Below are 19,532 nucleotides of genomic sequence, written 5' to 3'. Positions count from 1 at the left end.
GATTATTATCTGTTGCATAAACCCAATAATTTTCTTCAGCAATAACAGTCTCTGTTGTTACTAAGTGTGATGCAGCAATAACAGTCTCTGTTGTTACTTGTTACTAAGTGTGATGCAGCAATAACAGTCTCTGTTGTTACCAAATGTGATGCAGAGACAGTGTCTATACTGTTTCTGTCAGTCAAAATGGTTTTCAGGCCTATATTGGAATTATTGTCATGTTCTGAAGACAAGAATTGACATGCGTATATTGTCAGACCTAAAAGATAAGACCTAAAAGATAGTTCACGTGTAAATATTGTTGATTGTGGGAGTAGTGCTAGAGTAGGTGCTTATGGGTAAACACTTTGTCCAAACCTGGTGTTTGAACTTTGCTCCCGGCTAGGCATGGCTCCACAGGGACAGCCAAAAGGTGAATGACGTGAGCCCCGGAGCAAGTATGCCATCTGAACTAAAATGATAATATAAACTATGATGATGGCTCGACTCAACAAACCAAAACGATGGGCCTCAATCTTATTCATGCAGAGTGAGCTGTTTTAATGATTCAGAAATCATGCATTAGGGTTATTTATAAGTTTGCAATCTGCAATGCTCTTAAAGATTAAATAAAGAACACTCCCACTATGATCAGACTGTTAAATTCTTAAAGCTAGCATGTTATCATGATTACCATAGCCAGCTGCTAATGAGGTTTAATCGTAGTTGCCTTGTGTTGGCAGTAGAATTGAGTAGCTAGCTAACTAGAGCGCCACAGTTGGTTAGCAGTGTAATGACTAGGTATTTAAATCAGATTGATTGTTGTTGAAACTGGTTAGGAACGACTATTTCTGTAGGAAATCAGTTCTTCAGTACTTAAGTTGCTAAGTTCCACCTATTTTGTTTAGATAGGGCAGTGGGCTAATGATTCCTGGTTGGTTTTAGCTTCTATTAATTATGATCTATCTAAAGTTTAGATTCTAAATTGATCAAGAGAAGCTCAGCCACATTGATAACGAAACGTGAGATACAGTCACACAACATGTCATATTGCAAAAGGCTTTCAAGTAGAACTCAAGCTATAAGCTTGAGTTAAAATCCTTTGCAGGGATTCCTCCATAAAGGAAAATCACCAAATATTCTGTTCAGAGTTTGAACCCAAGGTCGTCGTTGAATACAGAAGCGGGCGTGTTTGTTGGCGTCAGAAGATGCCTGGGCGCACGTCTCGGCCTTTTGTTTTCCTGCGTCGTGTTTACGGTGCACCGAGCATTCCGCACTCTGGCTCAGCCGACTCCTTCCAGCTCCCTGTCAGATAAACACACTGCATTAATGATCAACCCTTCCAGACCTCTGCTTCCGCTGCCTTAGGGGTGGGGGGGGAGGGGGGAGGGGGCGGGGGTTACGAAATCCCGCTCTGACAGCGGTGCCTGGCTAAGTTTAGACGGGAGTCGCAGGCGTATAGCGCTGAGGACACAGGAGAGACCGCAAGGACTGCAGCTCTCTGCTGTACGGGCTAATGGATGGGTTGAGGCTGAGGCTAACATTCTAGAGCTATAGTTCTAAGCCATCACTTTTCTCCCACCCCGCTGTGTCTGCTGCTCTCTCTGCCTCTCTTGTGCACGCATGCCCTCAAAGTACACAAACACACACACACACACACACACACACACACACACACACACACACAATCGGTGTCTCTGACTGGGAAATGGTCCTCCTTGCCCCGTCTTGTGAAAGGTCCTTCAATGTAGGTCATCAGAACAAGCGGCCCGTTTTTTTCCCTTCCCTTTTCTCTCCGTCTGCCAGTGCCTATACTTCTTTTTTCTTTTTTTTTTAACCCATTGAGACCTGAAGCCCATTCTACTCTCTACATGTCTCCTAAATCTCAACAGTATTCTGAAAAACGTATGTTTCTATATCAATTGTGCTCAATCTTTTTCATGTCAAGGACCCCCAAAATGATATGTATTTGGCCGCGGACCCCCATCAAAATATTATGTTCCAGGGACCCCCAGAAGCAAAGATTTGAGTTAAAAATGTTTGCTTTAAAAATATATATATTCAAAGATTTGCACACATTTTCACGATTTTTCAAAAATAGCAGATACACAAGCTCGTAGCGCGGTGCCGCGCTATGAGCTTGTATATCTGCTATTTTTGAATAGCCCAAAGTGTAAAATAATGCTTCTTAGCTCAAATCTAAAAATGGCACAGTTCCAGGTCTTAATGGGTTAAACTTTTGCGCCCCTCTCCGGCTTTCTCTTCACCCTCCGTGCCCCCCCCCCCGCCACACACACACACACACACTGTGACTTTTATTCTCTTGTACAGCATTCTTGATCTTGTCCCAGCTGTCTCTCTCTCTTTCACTTGCCGACCAGTGTGTCTGCATTGTTTTTCTCACATTCACCGTCTCTCTCTCTCCATCTATAATTCACACAGAAGGGGGCTCTGCCCTTTTTTCCCTCCTCCAGCCAGATCTCTTAACGTCTGCTCTGCTGCTACTCAGGTGGTGGTCAGTGTAGAACCACACACGCATCATTGCTGTCGGCCAAAAACCTTGTATCTCCATTTGTTTTTTTTTTACTTTTTTGATGTTTTCTCATAAACAAATGCTCTACTTTATACTTTGCAAAGGGGGGGGGGGGAGTAGTGCTAGAGTAGGTGCTTATAATATCTAATTTACAAGCTCACAAGCTATTTTCTGTTTTTGAACAAGTAAGTCTGTGTGTTTTTATAAATATTGAAACAATACAAAATATTAACAAGAGCTTGTGACAAAAAAAAAGTACATTTGATCCATTGGAACACAGGTTATTTTTTTTCCCATTTCCTGCAAAGTAAAGGTTTTGGACATACAAGGTTTCCCCCCCCAACAGCGATGATGTTTATCATACCTCTGGTCACTGGTCTTAGTGTTGCATCAGTGTTGGTCCTTTGAACGCCCATATGAGTTGTTCTTTGTGTAATCCTTCACCCAATCGAAAATAGAAATGACCACAGTGAGAATTAAAACACCATGCCGATGACCAATAATATTGATGAAAAAAGAAATTGGCCATATTAACAACATTGCTTGTGTGTGTTTTCTGTGTGTGTGTGCGTGTGTGTGTGTGTGTGCGCGTGTTCTTTTTTTTTTCTTTTATTGTGGATGCTGCTACTAACCCCCTGGACTGGATTGGCTGGATTGGACTTGGCTGCTTCCATCTGGTGTCTCTGCTGGGTGTGGCTGTGCTCCCACTGTGGTTTGCCTTGTCCTATGCACCTCTGCCCTCTGGTGTCCGGCAGGCATCGGTAAACTGTCCACTGCCGATGGTAAAGCTTTTGCAGACCCCGAGGTGTTACGGCGGCTGACGTCATCCGTGAGCTGCGCCCTGGACGAGGCGGCGGCGGCCCTGACCCGCATGCGAGCGGAAAACACACTCAACGCCGGCCAAGCCGACAAGTATGTATCTCCCCCGTCCTTCTCCTCCTCCTCCTCCTGGCAGCGAAGTAGATGGTTCACGCAGTTTGATGAATTGGGGCTGCTTAAACAGTGTGGTTCATGACGGTGGTTCTCAAACGTTGTCAAGGACCGCCAAATTAATATGTATTTTGCCCGCGGACCCCACATCTAAAAAGTGTTTGTGCCAGGGACCACCAGATGAGAACATTTTAAGATTATTATTTTTTCAATATCTTTCCAAAAATTACAAAAATAGCAGATCTACAAGCTCACAACGCCTTGCTTCGCGATGCGTCGTGAGCTTGTCGATCAGCTATTTTCTAATAACCCATAGACTGCACTTTGAGAACCACACTGGTTTAGGAAAATCAACATTTAATGTGATCAGAGATCTCCGCCTATTGATATGTCCGGTAAAATCTAATTTCAGTGTAGTTGCTAGACCCGAGGCGAGAACGTCCGGTAACGAAACAATGCCCAATGCTTTGAAAACGAATGATGTCACCATCCCAATATGAAGGCCTGCAATAAAGTCTAATTGCATCCGCACCATTTTCCATCCACTTTTAACCCCTACATTGACTCTAGATGTCGAATCAGTAGGCGGACATCTCTGATCGCCTAGCTACGCGAGACCACATTCATGTTGTCTTTGAAAGCTTGTGACACATGCGATTTAGTTTTTTACCTCCAGGTGTGTATTATTTGCTCTGTTTTTCCCTAATAATTACACCACTACAACTACCGTAGCGGTTTAACTATTAGGTGTGTATGTCCTGCCACAGTGGCAGTAATTGTAGCAGTCTGGTTATTTTCAGCCGTAGTCTAGCGGAGGCGTGCTCAGACGGCGACGTTAACGCGGTGCGCAAGCTGCTGGACGAGGGACGGAGCGTCAACGAACACACGGAGGAAGGAGAGAGCCTGCTCTGCCTCGCCTGCTCCGCAGGATACTACGAACTCGCACAGGTGTGTGTACAGCGCTCGCTGGACCGTGTATGGCTGTTATTGGTGCATTTTAAGCTTTGTGTATTCATGGTTTTCAAGTTCTCAGTTGCCACGACTCATTTCAGTCATTTGGAGGCCAGCAGCATGTCTTTCTCTTGGCTAACTCTTGGCCTTCTCTAAAGGATGATACTTAGTTGGGGCGCGGTGGCGCAGTCGGTAGCGCTGTCGCCTCACAGCTGGAAGGTCCTGGGTTCAATTCCCGCTGTGGGCGCTGGGGGCGTGTCCTCTCCTCCGTGTCATCAGTGCCCATGCCCTAGGTGGGGTTGGCGAAAGGGCCTTTCTGTGTCGAGTTTGCATGTTCTCCTCGTGCCCCCTAGGGTAGATACCCTCACAAAAAACATGCAGTAATCCTGGTCTCTATACTGCCTCCCCCTGGTCATCCGGTGCGCCTGATGGAGAGGAAAGGGAACTGGTTGGAATAACGTGTTCCTTCCACGCGCTACGTCCAACCGGGGAAACTCCCCCCTGTCAGGTGATAAAAAGCAGCTTGCTAGATCCTCATGCATTGAAGGAGGCATGAGCTCAGTTCTGGGCTTTCCCCAGGCTGGCAGAGGGAGAGTAGCGCCCAGGATTGCATAGGCAATTGACACTGGGTGAAAAAATGGGTTGCAAAATCGTGGGATAAAACATTTTGAGAGAAAAAAAGAAAGGATGATACTTAGTTGCGCGTCGGTGTTGTGCAACCAAGTATAAATCAGGCATAACCCAACAAATGTGGTTGGTTAAGTCAAGCCTTACAGTAATAATAGATATTGAAGCTATTTTACGATTAAAGAGTATTTGAATTGATCAAACTAGTAATAGAATACACGTTCAGAAGCATGTATCCTCCATAAAACGATAATGGCCTCGTATATATCATAAAAGAAGAGGTTAAAGGCTCAATCTGCGATTTTGGTTGGCTGTATTTAAAACACTAGGAACAGGTTTAGAACAATAATACCAAAACAGAATGATTTGACATAATTGTGCTAATAGTTTAGGAAACAGCGTGCTAGTGTGGGGGGCTCCTTTGGTGCACTTTAACTAATCACAGATTTGGCCTGAAGAAACCTTTCTTTTGCTTTATTTCCTCTGTATTGGATGACATGTATTTGTGGTTTTTGTCTCACCCTTAGCTCGTTTATCACTGGTTTGTTGTTAGCAAATTGCCCCCCTGACGGGGTTTAGTTGAATAAAACAAGAACGCTGCAAGACTGCTGTTTGGAAATACTTTGTGTGGGGGAAATGAAGAAGGAAAGGTAAAATATACAAAGCCATAAATAAAAAACGAACTGAAAAATAACTATTACATAGCAAGCCCATATGCAAAGAATGCTACAGAGCAGTGCTAACGAAATCTGGTAAACACAACAAACGTAGCAATGCCACTGAAAGGCCGACAGCAGACTTTGCTAAAGAACTTCGAGAGCTTTGTGACAGCTCCTCTTTCAGTTACAACATTGAAGCATTAGAAACATGGCCCAATAAACTGTTGTTGATAAGGTTGTTGTCCTGTTGCTGGCCCAGCACAGCCATTTCTCTTAGCTAAGCTAATCCCCGTCAGAGCTGAACAGTCGCTGTTCCGTGCACAACTTACACCCAGTGCGGAGTAAGTTTATCTTGCAAAAAAGAAAAACTTCATAGAAAAATATTTTGCTCAAATTCCCCCTCTCTCTCTATAATCTATATGTATTAAATAAGAAAGCCATGCGGTGTGCAATATGTTTTTAAATAATACATTTCTATTGATTTAATATAGGTGCTACTTATTAGAGCTTTAATCGGGCCAAACAATAGACAAAAGTTATGCCTGAGAAATATGTGACAAACTATTAATGAATAACAATTCTACCTTTTCACAACTAGCAGTTTACTAGCATTTAACATATTCATTTGGAATGCACATGTCTTTGTGAGGAGGTGCGCTGATTAGTGACAGACTGACAGTGCTGTAGCACTTGCATTTACTCTGTCAAAAGACATAATGTTAACGTTTACTTTATCCTATTGGATTTATTCAACATATGCTTCATAATAACGTTTACTTTATCCTATTGGATTTATTCAACATATGCTTCATATACAATGTTGCTGGCCTAAAACAAGCGGCTTAAGGCAGAAATGATTGAGCGATGGCTTTGTAACTCCCAAGTAAGTTTCATTCATTTCTGTATATGAACAAGTTGGTCTGAAATAGTAGTTGATGCAAACACATGGTAATCCACCTGGCACTCAGAAAACATTTATCCTCCTTCGCGAAAAACAGTTGACAAAGGCTGTTAACCTTTACTGTAGCTCCAACACTGTCTCTTCAGAGGCAGGCTGTCTGTCTGCCTGCTTCGTTGGCTACACAGCGACAGTAGCTGCTCTTCAGTTGCTCCTGGGTCCCAGTGTCCTAGGCTCGTAATATAAAAGGCTATTGGGCTGCGCTGCTATTGTAAATATAGCCCATAAATGTACTGCCCGGCCTGAAGCCAAATATGTGACTCCAGAAATCTTAAGCTCTACTACTTATCCCAAACCCAGTTGCTCATCTGTATGTAACTAGCATAAACGCTATGATCCAAACATCAAAAGGCTGCTATAATGTTGACAGCAACCTATAATTGGTACTGCTAATTGTTTTTTGCATTCATTGAATCATGCTCATACCCCTTGGTCTCCTATCCCTTTTTATTAAGGAAAAACATATCAACTTAAGAGCACATGCGAGCACATGCGCTCCTTAGGGAAAACAGTCAGCGTCAAGCCCTGGTAAAGGTTGTGACATACCAAGCTGACCCGAAAATTGGTCGTGGACTGTGCAGTGTGTACTGTGCCATCGGTGGTAGTCAGGTGTCTGCGTAGGTTGGTCACCCGATTCAGATGTTGAATCGGTGGCGGAACGTGTCGATAAGAGAGAGGGGACGGCGAGGGGGGGTGTAGAGCTAGAGGTGGGGAGAACTGGCTTGCATTTGCCCAGTGCGAACACAAAGAGAGAAAAAAAGAGCGAGGCGGAGAACAAGTGTGTGTGAGAGATGGATAAGGTGAGAGAGAGACGCACTGACTTCACTGGCACAGTATGTTATGGCTTGCATTCACTTTTGGCAAACAAACTTCATGTTTAATGTTGCTGTCAATGTTGCAGATGAACAATACCCCTGCCCACTGCAGGGCTTTGTTCAACAACTCAAACAGCTGCATTCATTACAGACCGAGTCGTGTTTTTGCGAGGGGGTCTATAACATAACCATATAATGTTTTCATTCACTGATTCGGTCATTATGGTAGATTTATTTTCTCTTCACGCAGGAGCACATCAGCCGACCATCAGATGTAGTGTGTTTACTGTGCACACAGCGACTTTTAACACATTTTGTTTTTGTGAATGTTTTTGGGCGTTTTTGCCTTTATTGATAGTACCAGTGAATATTGACAGGAAACGGGGAGAGAGAGGCGGGGTGTGACACGCAGCAAAGGTCGTCGGGACCGGGATTCGAACCCGCTACACGCTGTCAGGCTGCACTAGAGCATATATGTGCCGTGGTATGCGCCTGGACCGCTAGGCCAGCTGGCGCCCTTTTTAAAATTTGCGTCTCCCATTTTGATCTCCCGGCGTAGTCCTTAATAGTCAGTTTGGTGTGTGTCACAGCCTTAAGATGTAACGACTTCACCAGTATTTAAAAGTGAAAATGGAGAAACCTGGCTTTTGATTTATCGTGGAAACTCGGGATATTGCCGTATCAAATTATTGCCCTAACCTGATAGTTCCCAATAATTTAAGGTATTCATGTGAATAAATGTCACTACTCCTTCTCCAACCTGTGATCCTGTTCTTTTGGTGTTTCTAGGTGTTGTTGGCCATGCATGCCAACGTGGAGGATCGGGGCATCAAAGGTGACATAACGCCCCTGATGGCTGCTGCCAGTGGAGGCTATGTAGACATCGTCAAACTGCTGCTGGTCCACGGGGCAGACGTCAACTCACAGTCATCCACAGGTGAAACCTCAATGCAAACTGTTGGCTCTTTTAGACTGCGAAGGGTGACCCAGAACTTCCATAACCTGAAACTTTCCAGAACATGTGAAGTGCTGTGATTGTTTTTTGTTTGTTTTCCATCCCTGAAGTGGGAGGTACAGCATTAACCTGCCATTCACGGTTATATCCGTGAATGCAAATCCAACCTGTTATCTGCCAATCACGGTTATATCCGCGAAAAAAAATATATGTCCATAACACCAAGATAACATGATTCGAAGATTTACTGCTCCATTCACTTCCTGGTTAACTTATTACTTTAAAATCCTGTATCGGCTCCTGTGTACTTTTTTTTTTACTATGTATTTATTTACTATGTAGACATGCTATTTTCAACTGGCTGTAATTATGGAACGGATTACCGTGATCTGATTCCCCCCCCCCCCCCCCCCCCACCGATTCTACGAGACTTGTGTGTGTGTGTGTGTGTGTGTGTGTGTAATGAGGGGATCACCGTGAGGACGGTGATCACGGAAAATATTTTGTAACTACTTGAAAAGGTAAAGAATTAGTTAAAAATGCTGGCACTGGCTGTACCCTGTTTTAAAAAACCTCTGGCAGGGAATGTGTTAAAATAAACCTTGTCAAACAAATACACAATCTGCATTCTCACAACGGGAAGCATTGTGAGCTTGTATATCTGCCGGTTTCCCTATTTTACAAAAAGTGTAAGTTCTAGGTTACCAGAACTCTGGGTTAGTACCACCCCCTGAGCAGGGCCCAGATTAGATTCCGAGAACCTTATCTGAAACAGAGCTGCAGCGCATGGAAACAAAGCGAATCAATTGATTCCTCACCTTTTTAATCGGGGCTGGGCAATGTTTTGAATCCTCCGGTATGATGGATGGTATTTTAATGACGGATAAGACACATTTTATATGGAGGTATCAAAATTAGCATTGTATCATTCAATGGCGTGAGAGGAATATTATTCACCTAATTAATCTGTTTCTTCTTCTTCTAGATAGATTGACCTTTATTTAACACTGTGGGGAAATTCAGATGTCATAGCATAATTCTTTTTAAGCTTTTTGCCTATATTGACAAAATAAAGAGAATGTTAATCAATTATGTTTTTAGCATTTTTCTAACGGATGAATTTTTTTTGGACTAGTTTGATTAGTTTGCACCCCTAAAGGAAATACTTTGGTGTTTGATCCATATAGATAATATATATTTTTTTAAAGATATTTTTGGGGGGCTTTTCTGCCTTTTATTCAGATAGTACAGTAGAGTGTGACAGGAAATTGGGAGAGAGACGGGGATTGACACACAGCAAAGGCCGCCTGGCTCGGGAATCGAACCCGCGACTCGCTGTCAGGCTGCATGAGAGCCTATATGTGTATGTATATATGTATGCGCCTTAACCGCTAGGCCATCGGTGCCCCCCGATCCCTATAGATAATGTGATAACAGCCCCCCTGCTGCGCTCCTCTCCCCCAGGTAACACAGCTCTAACGTATGCGTGCGCGGGGGGCTTCGTGGACGTGGTGAAGGTACTGCTTAAAGAAGGAGCCAACATCGAGGACCACAACGAGAACGGACACACGCCCCTGATGGAGGCGGCCAGCGCGGGCCATGTGGAAGTGGCCAGGGTGCTGCTGGAGTTTGGCGCTGGCATCAACACACACTCCAACGAGTTCAAGGAGAGTGCGCTCACACTCGCCTGCTACAAAGGTCAGAGCGCCTGGATTAAAGTTCTCGTCTGATTTCATGTCATGTGGATTCCATTGAAGTCAGCATGTCTTCTATGGAAGCATAAGCCTAACCCTTGGTTATTAATTAGTCAAACTAGCAGATATATACATGTTCAGAAGCATCTTCCATAAAACCCTAATTTTTCATAAAAGCAAAAGTTAAAGCCTCAATCTGCAATTTCTTCAAGTGTTTGGCTGTATGTAGAACAGCCAGAGCATACAGTAGGTTGAGAACAATATCACTAAAACATAAGTTTACATATTGTGCTAATTGTTTAGTAAACACAGCGCTAGTGTTGTTTCACGCCGTTTCACAAATTGCAGATCATGACTGGACCAACAAAAATGTTCAGTTATGAGATTTTAATTTGCTTGAATCCATGAGAATGTCAGTTACCCTCTATTGAGAACAAGTGCCATCTAAAATCTTGTTTCTTTTTAATCAGGGTCTTGTCGAGGTTTCCAAACAAAAATGTAACAAAGAATTTTTTTCCAGGTCATTTGGATATGGTGCGCTTTCTGTTGGAGGCTGGAGCAGACCAGGAGCATAAGACGGACGAGATGCACACAGCGCTGATGGAGGCTTGCATGGTGAGCATCACCCTCAACACACATCAGCGGTGATGATTCATTGTTGTGTGCAATTTTCAATCAGAAAAGGCTGTGATCAGCATTTGGGAGACTTCAAAACGAGCGGCCCCAACGTGCTACGCCAACGTGACTGCAACCACCCACTGAGACGAAGGCGACATGAAATAGCAGAGTAGATGAAGCTAAATTTGAAGCCCACGGCAGTCAACTGCATACTGTAAACTTATGGCAGGAGAGAATAATTTGGGAAAAAAGGAACACAAAGTCTTCAATTACAGCCAAAAAGTTTTAGTGCAAATGCAACGTTTCGGTCGCACTGACCTTCATCAGGTATCCGCAGATAGAAGTCCCATTATCAGCAGATTCTGCTGATGATGAAAGGGGTGACAAATTTGCCCAATCCTGACATTGGGAAGAGTTATTTAGTAGAGTATTGCATTGCATTGCCATATTTCGTCCTTACTAGTGATGAGCGGGTCGGGTTTTTTCATGACCCGCCCCGCCCCGCGACGGAACCCAACCCGCCTCAACCCGCCCCGCGAACCCATATATAAATCTATGGCTCAACCCGCCCCGCGACCCGCGATTTTTTTTTAATTCTGTAAAATCATGGTTAGAAAATAATCCCCAAGTATATTCAAACTGTTTTATTGTTATTATTCTTATTCTTATTAGGAATACAGACAAAACAAGAGCATGTGAATATTTTTATTTTTTTTGCGTGTGAGAGCGGCTGACCCGCTCACCCACAGCCCGCATAATTTCCTCCGAAATTCTGACTCGACCCACCCGCGCCGCGGGTTGACCCGCGGGTCCCGCGGGTTACGGGTTGACCCGCTCATCACTAGTCCTTACGTATTTGTGTATACTACATTAGGGCCTTGAAGCCTTTGTCTGTGGACTGATTACACACTGAGATATGTTTTTACATATTTTACATTTAATGTATGTAAAACTAATATATGGATTGGAGTTAGCATGCTTAGGTTTAGCATAAATTAACAACATTGATGTGTTTAAGAATCATGTTGATTCTAAGCCAGAAAATGATATTTGGTTTTCATTTAGGACAGAATAGTGCATCCCTAATCTCCACCCCTCTCGATCTCCACCCTACCTTCCTGCCTGAGGGTGGAGAGTCTGGAGACTCACTGCACTAATTGGGCATCAAGGTTGTCATAAGAGACAGTTTTGTTCCACCGTATGTACTCAAGGGAAGCCTTTTGAGGAATAACAAGCACCAGTTTAAGCTCACACCTGGTTAAACTGTATGTATATGTCGTAACCTTAATTCTTTTGTGTGTACTACTGTTGTGTTATCTCTGCCGGTGACTGATGTTGCCTTTTTGGAAGCAGTACTGCTTCTGATATTAGACCGGCAAAAACAATGGATTACTGCCGATTATTGAGTTTAAATCCTTACATCTGCCGAGCAACATATCCGGTGGTTCTTCCTAGAGTTCAAGCTGCAATCTGTAAGATTTATGTCTTTCCCGGGAATCGAAATCGGGCCTCCGGGTGAGCACTGCAGTTTCTACCGCTGAGCTAAGAGGTTTGGGCAGTAGGCTTTGAGCCTCATGCAATAGCTCTTGTCAGCCACTAGTGGCCCTACCCGACCACAGGATCTAAATTTCTCAATGGAAGAGCAGGGAGACCACCTTCAATCACAGCAGTTATATTGTATTAACATACTATACCATACAGATTGGATGCAGTGAATTTGCAAAGAATTATGGATTGCATCTTTAAAGTTGCGTGTAGGCCTGTCACAATTATTACTTAATCGCCTAATTGCAATTATTTGAGATAATCGGGATAATCGTCATAATTGTTTCCATGTTGAAAAATGATCATACATTTCCAAACATTTTCCAAAAATGTAAGCTTGTAGATGATTTTAGAAAGTATAAAATTCTTAAATATTTCTGTATATATTTCTGTATATTTAAGTTATTTGTCATATCTGCCCTGTGCAATTTTTTATTATGAAGCCCAAAAGGCAAACAAAAATTGAATTTGTATCCATATGTTCCAATGGCCAATGCCAAAAACACAATTAAATCGATAATCACAATTATTTGTATGGCAATTAATCATCAACTTACATTTTGTAATGGTGACTGCCCTAGACGCGTGCACGTGTCCCCAAGCATCAGGTGCTTACCTCTCCCCTCCATTGTGTCTCTCTCTCCGCTGTCCCAGGACGGCCATGTGGAAGTGGCGCGACTGCTGTTAGACAGCGGCGCGCAGGTCAACATGCCGGCCGACTCCTTCGAGTCTCCCCTCACCCTGGCAGCCTGCGGGGGCCACGTGGAGCTGGCTGCCCTGCTCATAGAACGAGGAGCAAATCTGGAAGAGGTAGGAGAACCGACAAACACGCACACGCACACATTTCCTACATCAGTGGTTCTCAAACGTTTTCATGTAAAGATCCCCAAAATATGTATTTGGCCGCGGACCCTCTGTGTGAAAATATTTTGTACTTACTTCCATACAAGCTTGTAGAGTTTCTAGATATATAGGGTTAAAGTGGTTATACTTATTTTTATGCTGTGTGGTTTCATGACGTTCAGTTTTTACACACATTAAAAGTCTTTGTCATGGTCCTTCAAACGTGTATAAAAAGTTTTAACAAAAAAATCCACTCCATTGATCCATGGCAGGTATTTTTCTCTCACATTTCTAAAGCCTTTTCAACTGCAATGAAAAAATAAATCTTTGCCTGCGGGTGTCGCTGTTGAGGGATTTTGCCTGTCAATCATTGCCTCTGCTCCGCCCCCCCCCAAAGGAAAGGATAGGGGAGGGGAGGGGCTAGGAGGAGAGTGGGCGGGATTAATCGGCTGTGACATCACTGCCGAAGGGCCAAGCTCAGATTACTTTTCAGCCTAATTATTCAGAAAACCCCAGACCACAGAAAATCCACTGAATGTTCAAAGTTCAGATTTTTGGGGCGTAATTGAGGTCATGAAACCCCCCAAAAAACATAAAAAAATAGAAAATGTGCTCCTCGGAGCACAGGTCTCCGCCAGTACTGTTCCTGATTAATCCTGTCTTACCTATTTATATTACATATTGTCACGTGTCACTTGACCAATGTTAGCTTGATCCCGTTAGCTTGACCAATGTTACCTCACTTCCAAAAACATGAATAGTTTTTGGAAGTGACACACCTATTTATAGTATTTTATTTCGTCATGCGTCTCGCTAGCCAATCAAAAGTATTGGTGACAACATATTGTCACGTGTCACGTGAAGCTTGACCAATGTTAGCTTGGCTGGGGGGGGGGGGGGGACACACAGCGTGACGGGAACGAAAACATACTCCACCTCTGGCGGAGACAATCACACCCAGTGTGAAGTGGGCGGTGTGTGGTCATCACAACATGACTCACTTAAAAAAAACACTTGTACTGCTATTCATAGGGCTGCACATGTGTCATGTGTTTTGCTAGCCAATCACAGTCCTGAATTTGCAAAGTCAGCCAATCACATTACAGCTAGTGGTGATGACACTAGCTGTAATGTGATTGGCTGACTTTGCAAAAGTATAGATTTGCATTGACTGTGGAAGGGTTAGCGTTGTAGACTGCGTTGTAGACTATTGGCCAATCACGGTGCAGGATTGGTCAGTGTCCAAACCTTCCTTATAGGGGGCGGTTACACTGCCCCAAAAATAAAAAAAGGGAAAATGAATGTCATAGAGCCTTTAACCCATTTTGCTGGGGATCCCCTTGAACCCTCAAGGACCCCTGGGGGTCCTCCGACCCCACTTTGAGAACCACTGTTCTACATGAAATGTGGACAAATTGCCCTGGCACTTAACACAAGGAAAACAACTTGTGTTTCTCTAGAAAACAAGCTCACTGTCAGATATTGCAAGACTCGTTGGTGAGAATAATCTTCAGGTACGGTGATACCTAGATCACAGTCACATTAGCCCGGTCATTATCTACAGAATATACATCATCATAAACACTAATAATCTTCAAGTCAGAGTCCAGTCATAAAATCAGGGTTCATCACTTCAAACGTCCTGTCCTCTTTAGAAGAAAGAAAGAAACATTGAAATTCGGGTTGGAATCCGGAACCGGAGGAACAGTATTCAAAACTGAGGAACCGTAATCGTAATTCAAGGACCACTGTAACTCTGAGAGTGCACAAATGGAACCAAATGGACCCTTACAGGTCTATACAGGAGTTATGGACTTTCAGAGTGTACAAACGTTGGTGTTTGTGTTCAACCATGTTGGTGCTTGTGTTCAACCATGTTGGTGCTTGTGTTCAACCATGTTGGTGCTTGTGTTCAACCATGTTGGTGCTTGTGTTCAACCATGTTGGTGCTTGTGTTCAACCATGTTGGTGCTTGTGTTCAACCATGTTGGTGCTTGTGTTCAACCATGTTGGTGCTTGTGTTCAACCATGTTGGTGCTTGTGTTCAACCATGTTGGTGCTTGTGTTCAACCATGCTGGTGCTTGTGTTTTGCGTGCAGGTGAATGATGAGGGCTACACTCCTCTGATGGAGGCAGCCAGAGAAGGCCATGAGGAGATGGTGGCACTGCTGCTGGCTCAAGGTAAGGAACTCCCACCACACCTAGACCACTAGGGGTCCCAGGACCCCCAAATAGACGTAGCCACACCCATGAAAATAGTAGACCTACGAGCACAAGGGATGCGTTGTGCTCTTGTAGGTCTGCTGCACTTTCAGCCCCAAAATAGAGATACCAGTTGAAAATGTGTTTACTTATAAATGTACAGGTTTATTCTTCTTTTTTTTCCATTTTCCTATCTTTTCTGATGGGCCCCCCTGGCAGCCCCTGGGGGCCCACAGTTTGAAAACCTGTTGCTTAGACAATGGTGTGTCAAAGTGGACTAGGCCTCATTCTGAATTAGAGAATTAAAATAATTCACATGACAAAGAGCTGTCTGTGGTTATAATCCTGGGCAATAAAGGAGGAACATAGAACATGAACTCTGGTTAACAGGTGAAGGACAATCAGAAGATCAGCATAACAATAAAAAATAGTCATCCTGATTAAGATCCTTGATCAAAATAAACAATGGGAGCTAATAGCACTGTACACAGTCTATTTTTATTTATAAGCCCAAGCAACTCTTTCCCAAAGTTGGGAGCTAATAGCACTGTACACAGTCTATTTTGATTTATAAGCCCAAGCAACTTTTTACCAAAGTTACAAGCTTGTGTAATATGTCAACTTAATGCTCTGAATGCATGCATGGTATTATTTAAAGGACAACTTTGGTTTTTTACAACCAAGGTTTATATTTTAGCTTGTAATTAAAGTAAATAAATGATGAGTGTAATTTTTTTTTCATTTACTGCTTTCTATAGTTTTAGCATTTTTTGCGATATTTTTTACAGTGGGCGGGGGCATTCTGTCCGGTGGCTAAATATGCCTTTTTTACACAATAAAAAAGGTCTGGCTGTCTGAGATGGCCAGATGTGAGTTATTGGGGGCTAGAAGAGCTACTGTAAATAATAATAAAGAAAACGCCGGGTTAATGTGTTAAAAAAATACATATTTAGCCACCGGACAGAATGCCCCCGCCCACTGTGAAAACACTGTAAAAAAGATTGTGAAAATTGCTAAAACTATAGAAAGCAGTAAATTTAAAATTTTTAACACTCATATTTTATTTACTTTAATTACAATCTAAAACATAAACATTGGTTGTAAAAAACCAAAGTTGTCCTTTAACGGTCGAGTAGTCAAAACTTGAATGCATAAAAAAATTGGTTCACAAGAGATTAGAGTTGCTCTAGTATAAAATAATTCAAAAAGGTTGCGTATTATTCTTACACCTGCTTAAGTATACGTTCAGTATCGTATTCCGTTGTGCAACGAAAATCCTCATCTACCCCAAACAATGGGAACGTAAGAGCCAGCACTGCAGTGTGTGATGTCATTCTGACTCACTGCTCAGAGGGACTCACTCCGCTGGTGGTGAACTGGACTCTTTAATTGTCTGAACTTAACCTTCATATGTTGCTATTTTCTATCACTCATCAACCAGAGAACATGCTGATCCCCAGGCAGTCACACTGGGTTCGATCAAAGCCACTAGATGGACACCAGCCCTCAAACAATAACAATTACTGCCGTGTTATTGTATTAGGAGGCTCGCTATGGGGCTGGGGAGTTTTATTGGTTTTGTTTTTCTGTGCAAGACTCTGTCTATATCAAGTAGCTTATGAAGTGTAATCTTAAAAGCCCTCATGGTTGAAATCATAGGTATTTGTTTAGTTCTCTTATCTTTCCACTATCTGCTCCACGGGGCCGCTTTACAACATTATTATTGTACCAGCAAACCTCCCCTCTATGGGTCAGATGAGTGGTGTGGGGCGGTGTATATTCAACATAGGTGAAATGGGGTGGAGGAATGTTTGACTGCTTGGCTCGAGCAGACATTTTCATGCCTAATTATTGAACACAGGCTCTACTAGGCGAGCTGACAGACATTGCGACTCACAAGGAGTCGGACCATATGGTCTGTCTGGCTGAGCCAAACTTCGTTATGCTAGCACAGAAGTCACAGGGTGGTAATGGCATTTGGCCAGATATTATCTGCATATTATTTTCTGACACAGTTTGGTGTTGAGATAAACAAAGAGGGAGGCTGGTTAATTGATGAACCCCTAGGTACATTTCCAAGCAGAGTCATAGTGACTCTTTCTATTGGAGAAAGTGTCCGTGTTTATCAGTGTTGCAATCCAGCTCAGAAGGTAGTCTAAAAACATGGAGATTCTATTGTGAAACAAAGCCTCTAGTCACCACCAGTAAAATGTTTGGCAAGCTGCTGTAAATGCCTTGGGTCAGACAAAATGGTTGAGTATGACGCTAATAACTTGCAGGCTTTGGTTCATTTAGGCTAATTGCAGGCTATTGATTTGAACCAGTAACGTGCATAATGTATGTGGGGTGGTTTATGGTTGCAGCCATAGTTATTCTTGACACATTCTGTCTCCACTATAAATACACTGTTGGTCTCCCAGTTTCTTTCTTTGTCTAATAATGGAGACAGAAAATCTCTTCCCACAGACTTTGTTGAGAATATTAGTCAAACTGTTTCACAGTGGTTTGGCAATATGTAGAACACAATCTAAACAGACTTTTCATCATGGTTTTAGGCTGTGGCTTGGCAACGGACTTAATGGATAACAAGTAGCTTGCAAGGGAAGATGCCTCATTTTGCTGTGCATGTGCATACAGTGTACATGACTTTGCTTCCCATAACCTACAGTCAGTGGTTCTGAAACGGTGTTCTATAAGACAAGTCTAGGTGTGCCTGGGACTTTGTGACTATTTATTATTGCTATATGAATGCAACTATACATAAAGTTATGAATTGCCTTGTAATTTACTATATCAGTACTTGTCTTTGTGTACTCATTTCCCAATACAGAGGTAAATTCTGTACAAAAAATCCCTCAATCCCTAGTTTGGGCATGTCATTATTGGTGAAATCATTTAATTTGAAATTTAAATGTATTTTTCCCAAGCAGTACAATCTCACAACATGTCACATCATGATGTAACGTGTAAGCTTGTGTGAGGGTCGCGTAGCAGCCAATGTCTAGTTCTATCAAAATGGCACAATAAATTTGAGATTTACCTTGAATCTTCCGGTTATAAATCCTCCCGCTTGGTTGTCCAGGTGCTAACATTAACGCCCAGACAGAGGAAACGCAGGAGACGGCGTTGACCCTGGCCTGCTGCGGTGGCTTCCTGGAGGTGGCCGACTTCCTCATCAAGGCCGGGGCCGACATCGAGCTGGGCTGCTCCACTCCCCTCATGGAGGCTGCACAGGAGGGTCACCTGGAGCTGGTCAAGTACCTGCTGGCTGCAGGTGAGCGCGGAGAGAGACCAAACGCACACATGGCAACATGCAAGAGATTATTATTCCTATGCAAAAACAATTGAAGTGGGAGACCACTGTACAATGCAAAATAATAGTTTTAATGCCTTCAAACAGCCATTTCTCAGCCTGTACTCGGCAGCGCGTTTCGAGTACAAGAACTCTTCCTCAGGCAGCAATGAGTGGTTGGGAAGTCTGTAAGATTTTAAGCCTATTTTTTGGTCTAAGGCATTAAAACTATTCTTTTGCATTGTACAGTGGTATCCCTCCTCAATTGTTTTTATGTTGGATTTTTTCCTCCTTGGGAACCCTAGGACTCTCCACTTTTTTTGGGGTGGCACAACTATTATTCCTAACCACTCGGTTGTCGTTGTTTAGGGGCAAACGTTCACGCGACCACGGCGACGGGAGACACAGCGCTGACGTACGCGTGTGAGAACGGGCACACGGACGTGGCGGACGTGCTACTGCAGGCTGGAGCCAACCTGGTACGCATCAAGCACAACTTCTAGGAGCACAAAATGGGCATTTCTCACAATAACGCACACAATCATCTCGCTTTCTTTGTGGTTATGTAGCGCGCTTCCTTTGTGGTTTCTGAAATGGGCTTTTGTCACCCTAATTGAGCGTGTTGTCGTGTTTTCTCCAGGAACACGAGTCAGAAGGGGGGAGGACTCCTCTAATGAAGGCTGCCAGGGCAGGCCACCTCTGTACTGTACAGTTCCTCATCAGTAAAGGTCAGTTAAATGCATTTCTCTAGCGCCTTTCCCTTTGTGCAAAGCGCTTCACAATGTGCATTATATTCACCCATTCTCACACACCGACACTGGAGGCAACCATGCGAGGCGGAAACCTGCTCACCGGGAGCATCACAGGGGGTTCAGCGTCTTGCGTTAGCACACTTTGACACAATACCTAGAGGTGCCGTCAGATCGAACCG

The 19,532-nt window shown here is 43.4% G+C and overlaps 1 protein-coding gene across 19 annotated transcripts in view; it reads left to right on the top strand.

The window, feature by feature from the left end:
• The window catches only part of ankhd1 (ankyrin repeat and KH domain containing 1), a 59,918-nt gene that overhangs the window by 10,480 nt on the left and 29,906 nt on the right, over positions 1-19,532 (top strand). For 8 of the 19 annotated variants that reach the window (XM_084085640.1, XM_084085632.1, XM_084085630.1 and 5 more), the window contains exons 3-12: positions 3,268-3,424; positions 4,228-4,390; positions 8,242-8,389; positions 9,872-10,105; positions 10,622-10,716; positions 12,913-13,074; positions 15,207-15,288; positions 18,392-18,583; positions 18,971-19,080; positions 19,242-19,329. In XM_084085640.1, coding sequence (XP_083941766.1) covers positions 3,268-3,424; positions 4,228-4,390; positions 8,242-8,389; positions 9,872-10,105; positions 10,622-10,716; positions 12,913-13,074; positions 15,207-15,288; positions 18,392-18,583; positions 18,971-19,080; positions 19,242-19,329 — 1,431 coding nt within the window. The remainder of the gene's footprint in view (positions 1-3,267; positions 3,425-4,227; positions 4,391-8,241; positions 8,390-9,871; positions 10,106-10,621; positions 10,717-12,912; positions 13,075-15,206; positions 15,289-18,391; positions 18,584-18,970; positions 19,081-19,241; positions 19,330-19,532) is intronic. The other 11 variants (XM_084085633.1, XM_084085631.1, XM_084085639.1 and 8 more) reach the window with 6 other exon arrangements.

The sequence above is a fragment of the Gymnoscopelus microlampas genome, assembly GCF_963454915.1.
Source record: "Gymnoscopelus microlampas genome assembly, chromosome: 18".
In the NCBI taxonomy this organism is placed as follows: Eukaryota; Metazoa; Chordata; class Actinopteri; order Myctophiformes; family Myctophidae; genus Gymnoscopelus; species Gymnoscopelus microlampas.
Note: the sequence above shows the minus strand (reverse complement) of the source record. Positions and strands in the feature narration are given on the sequence as shown.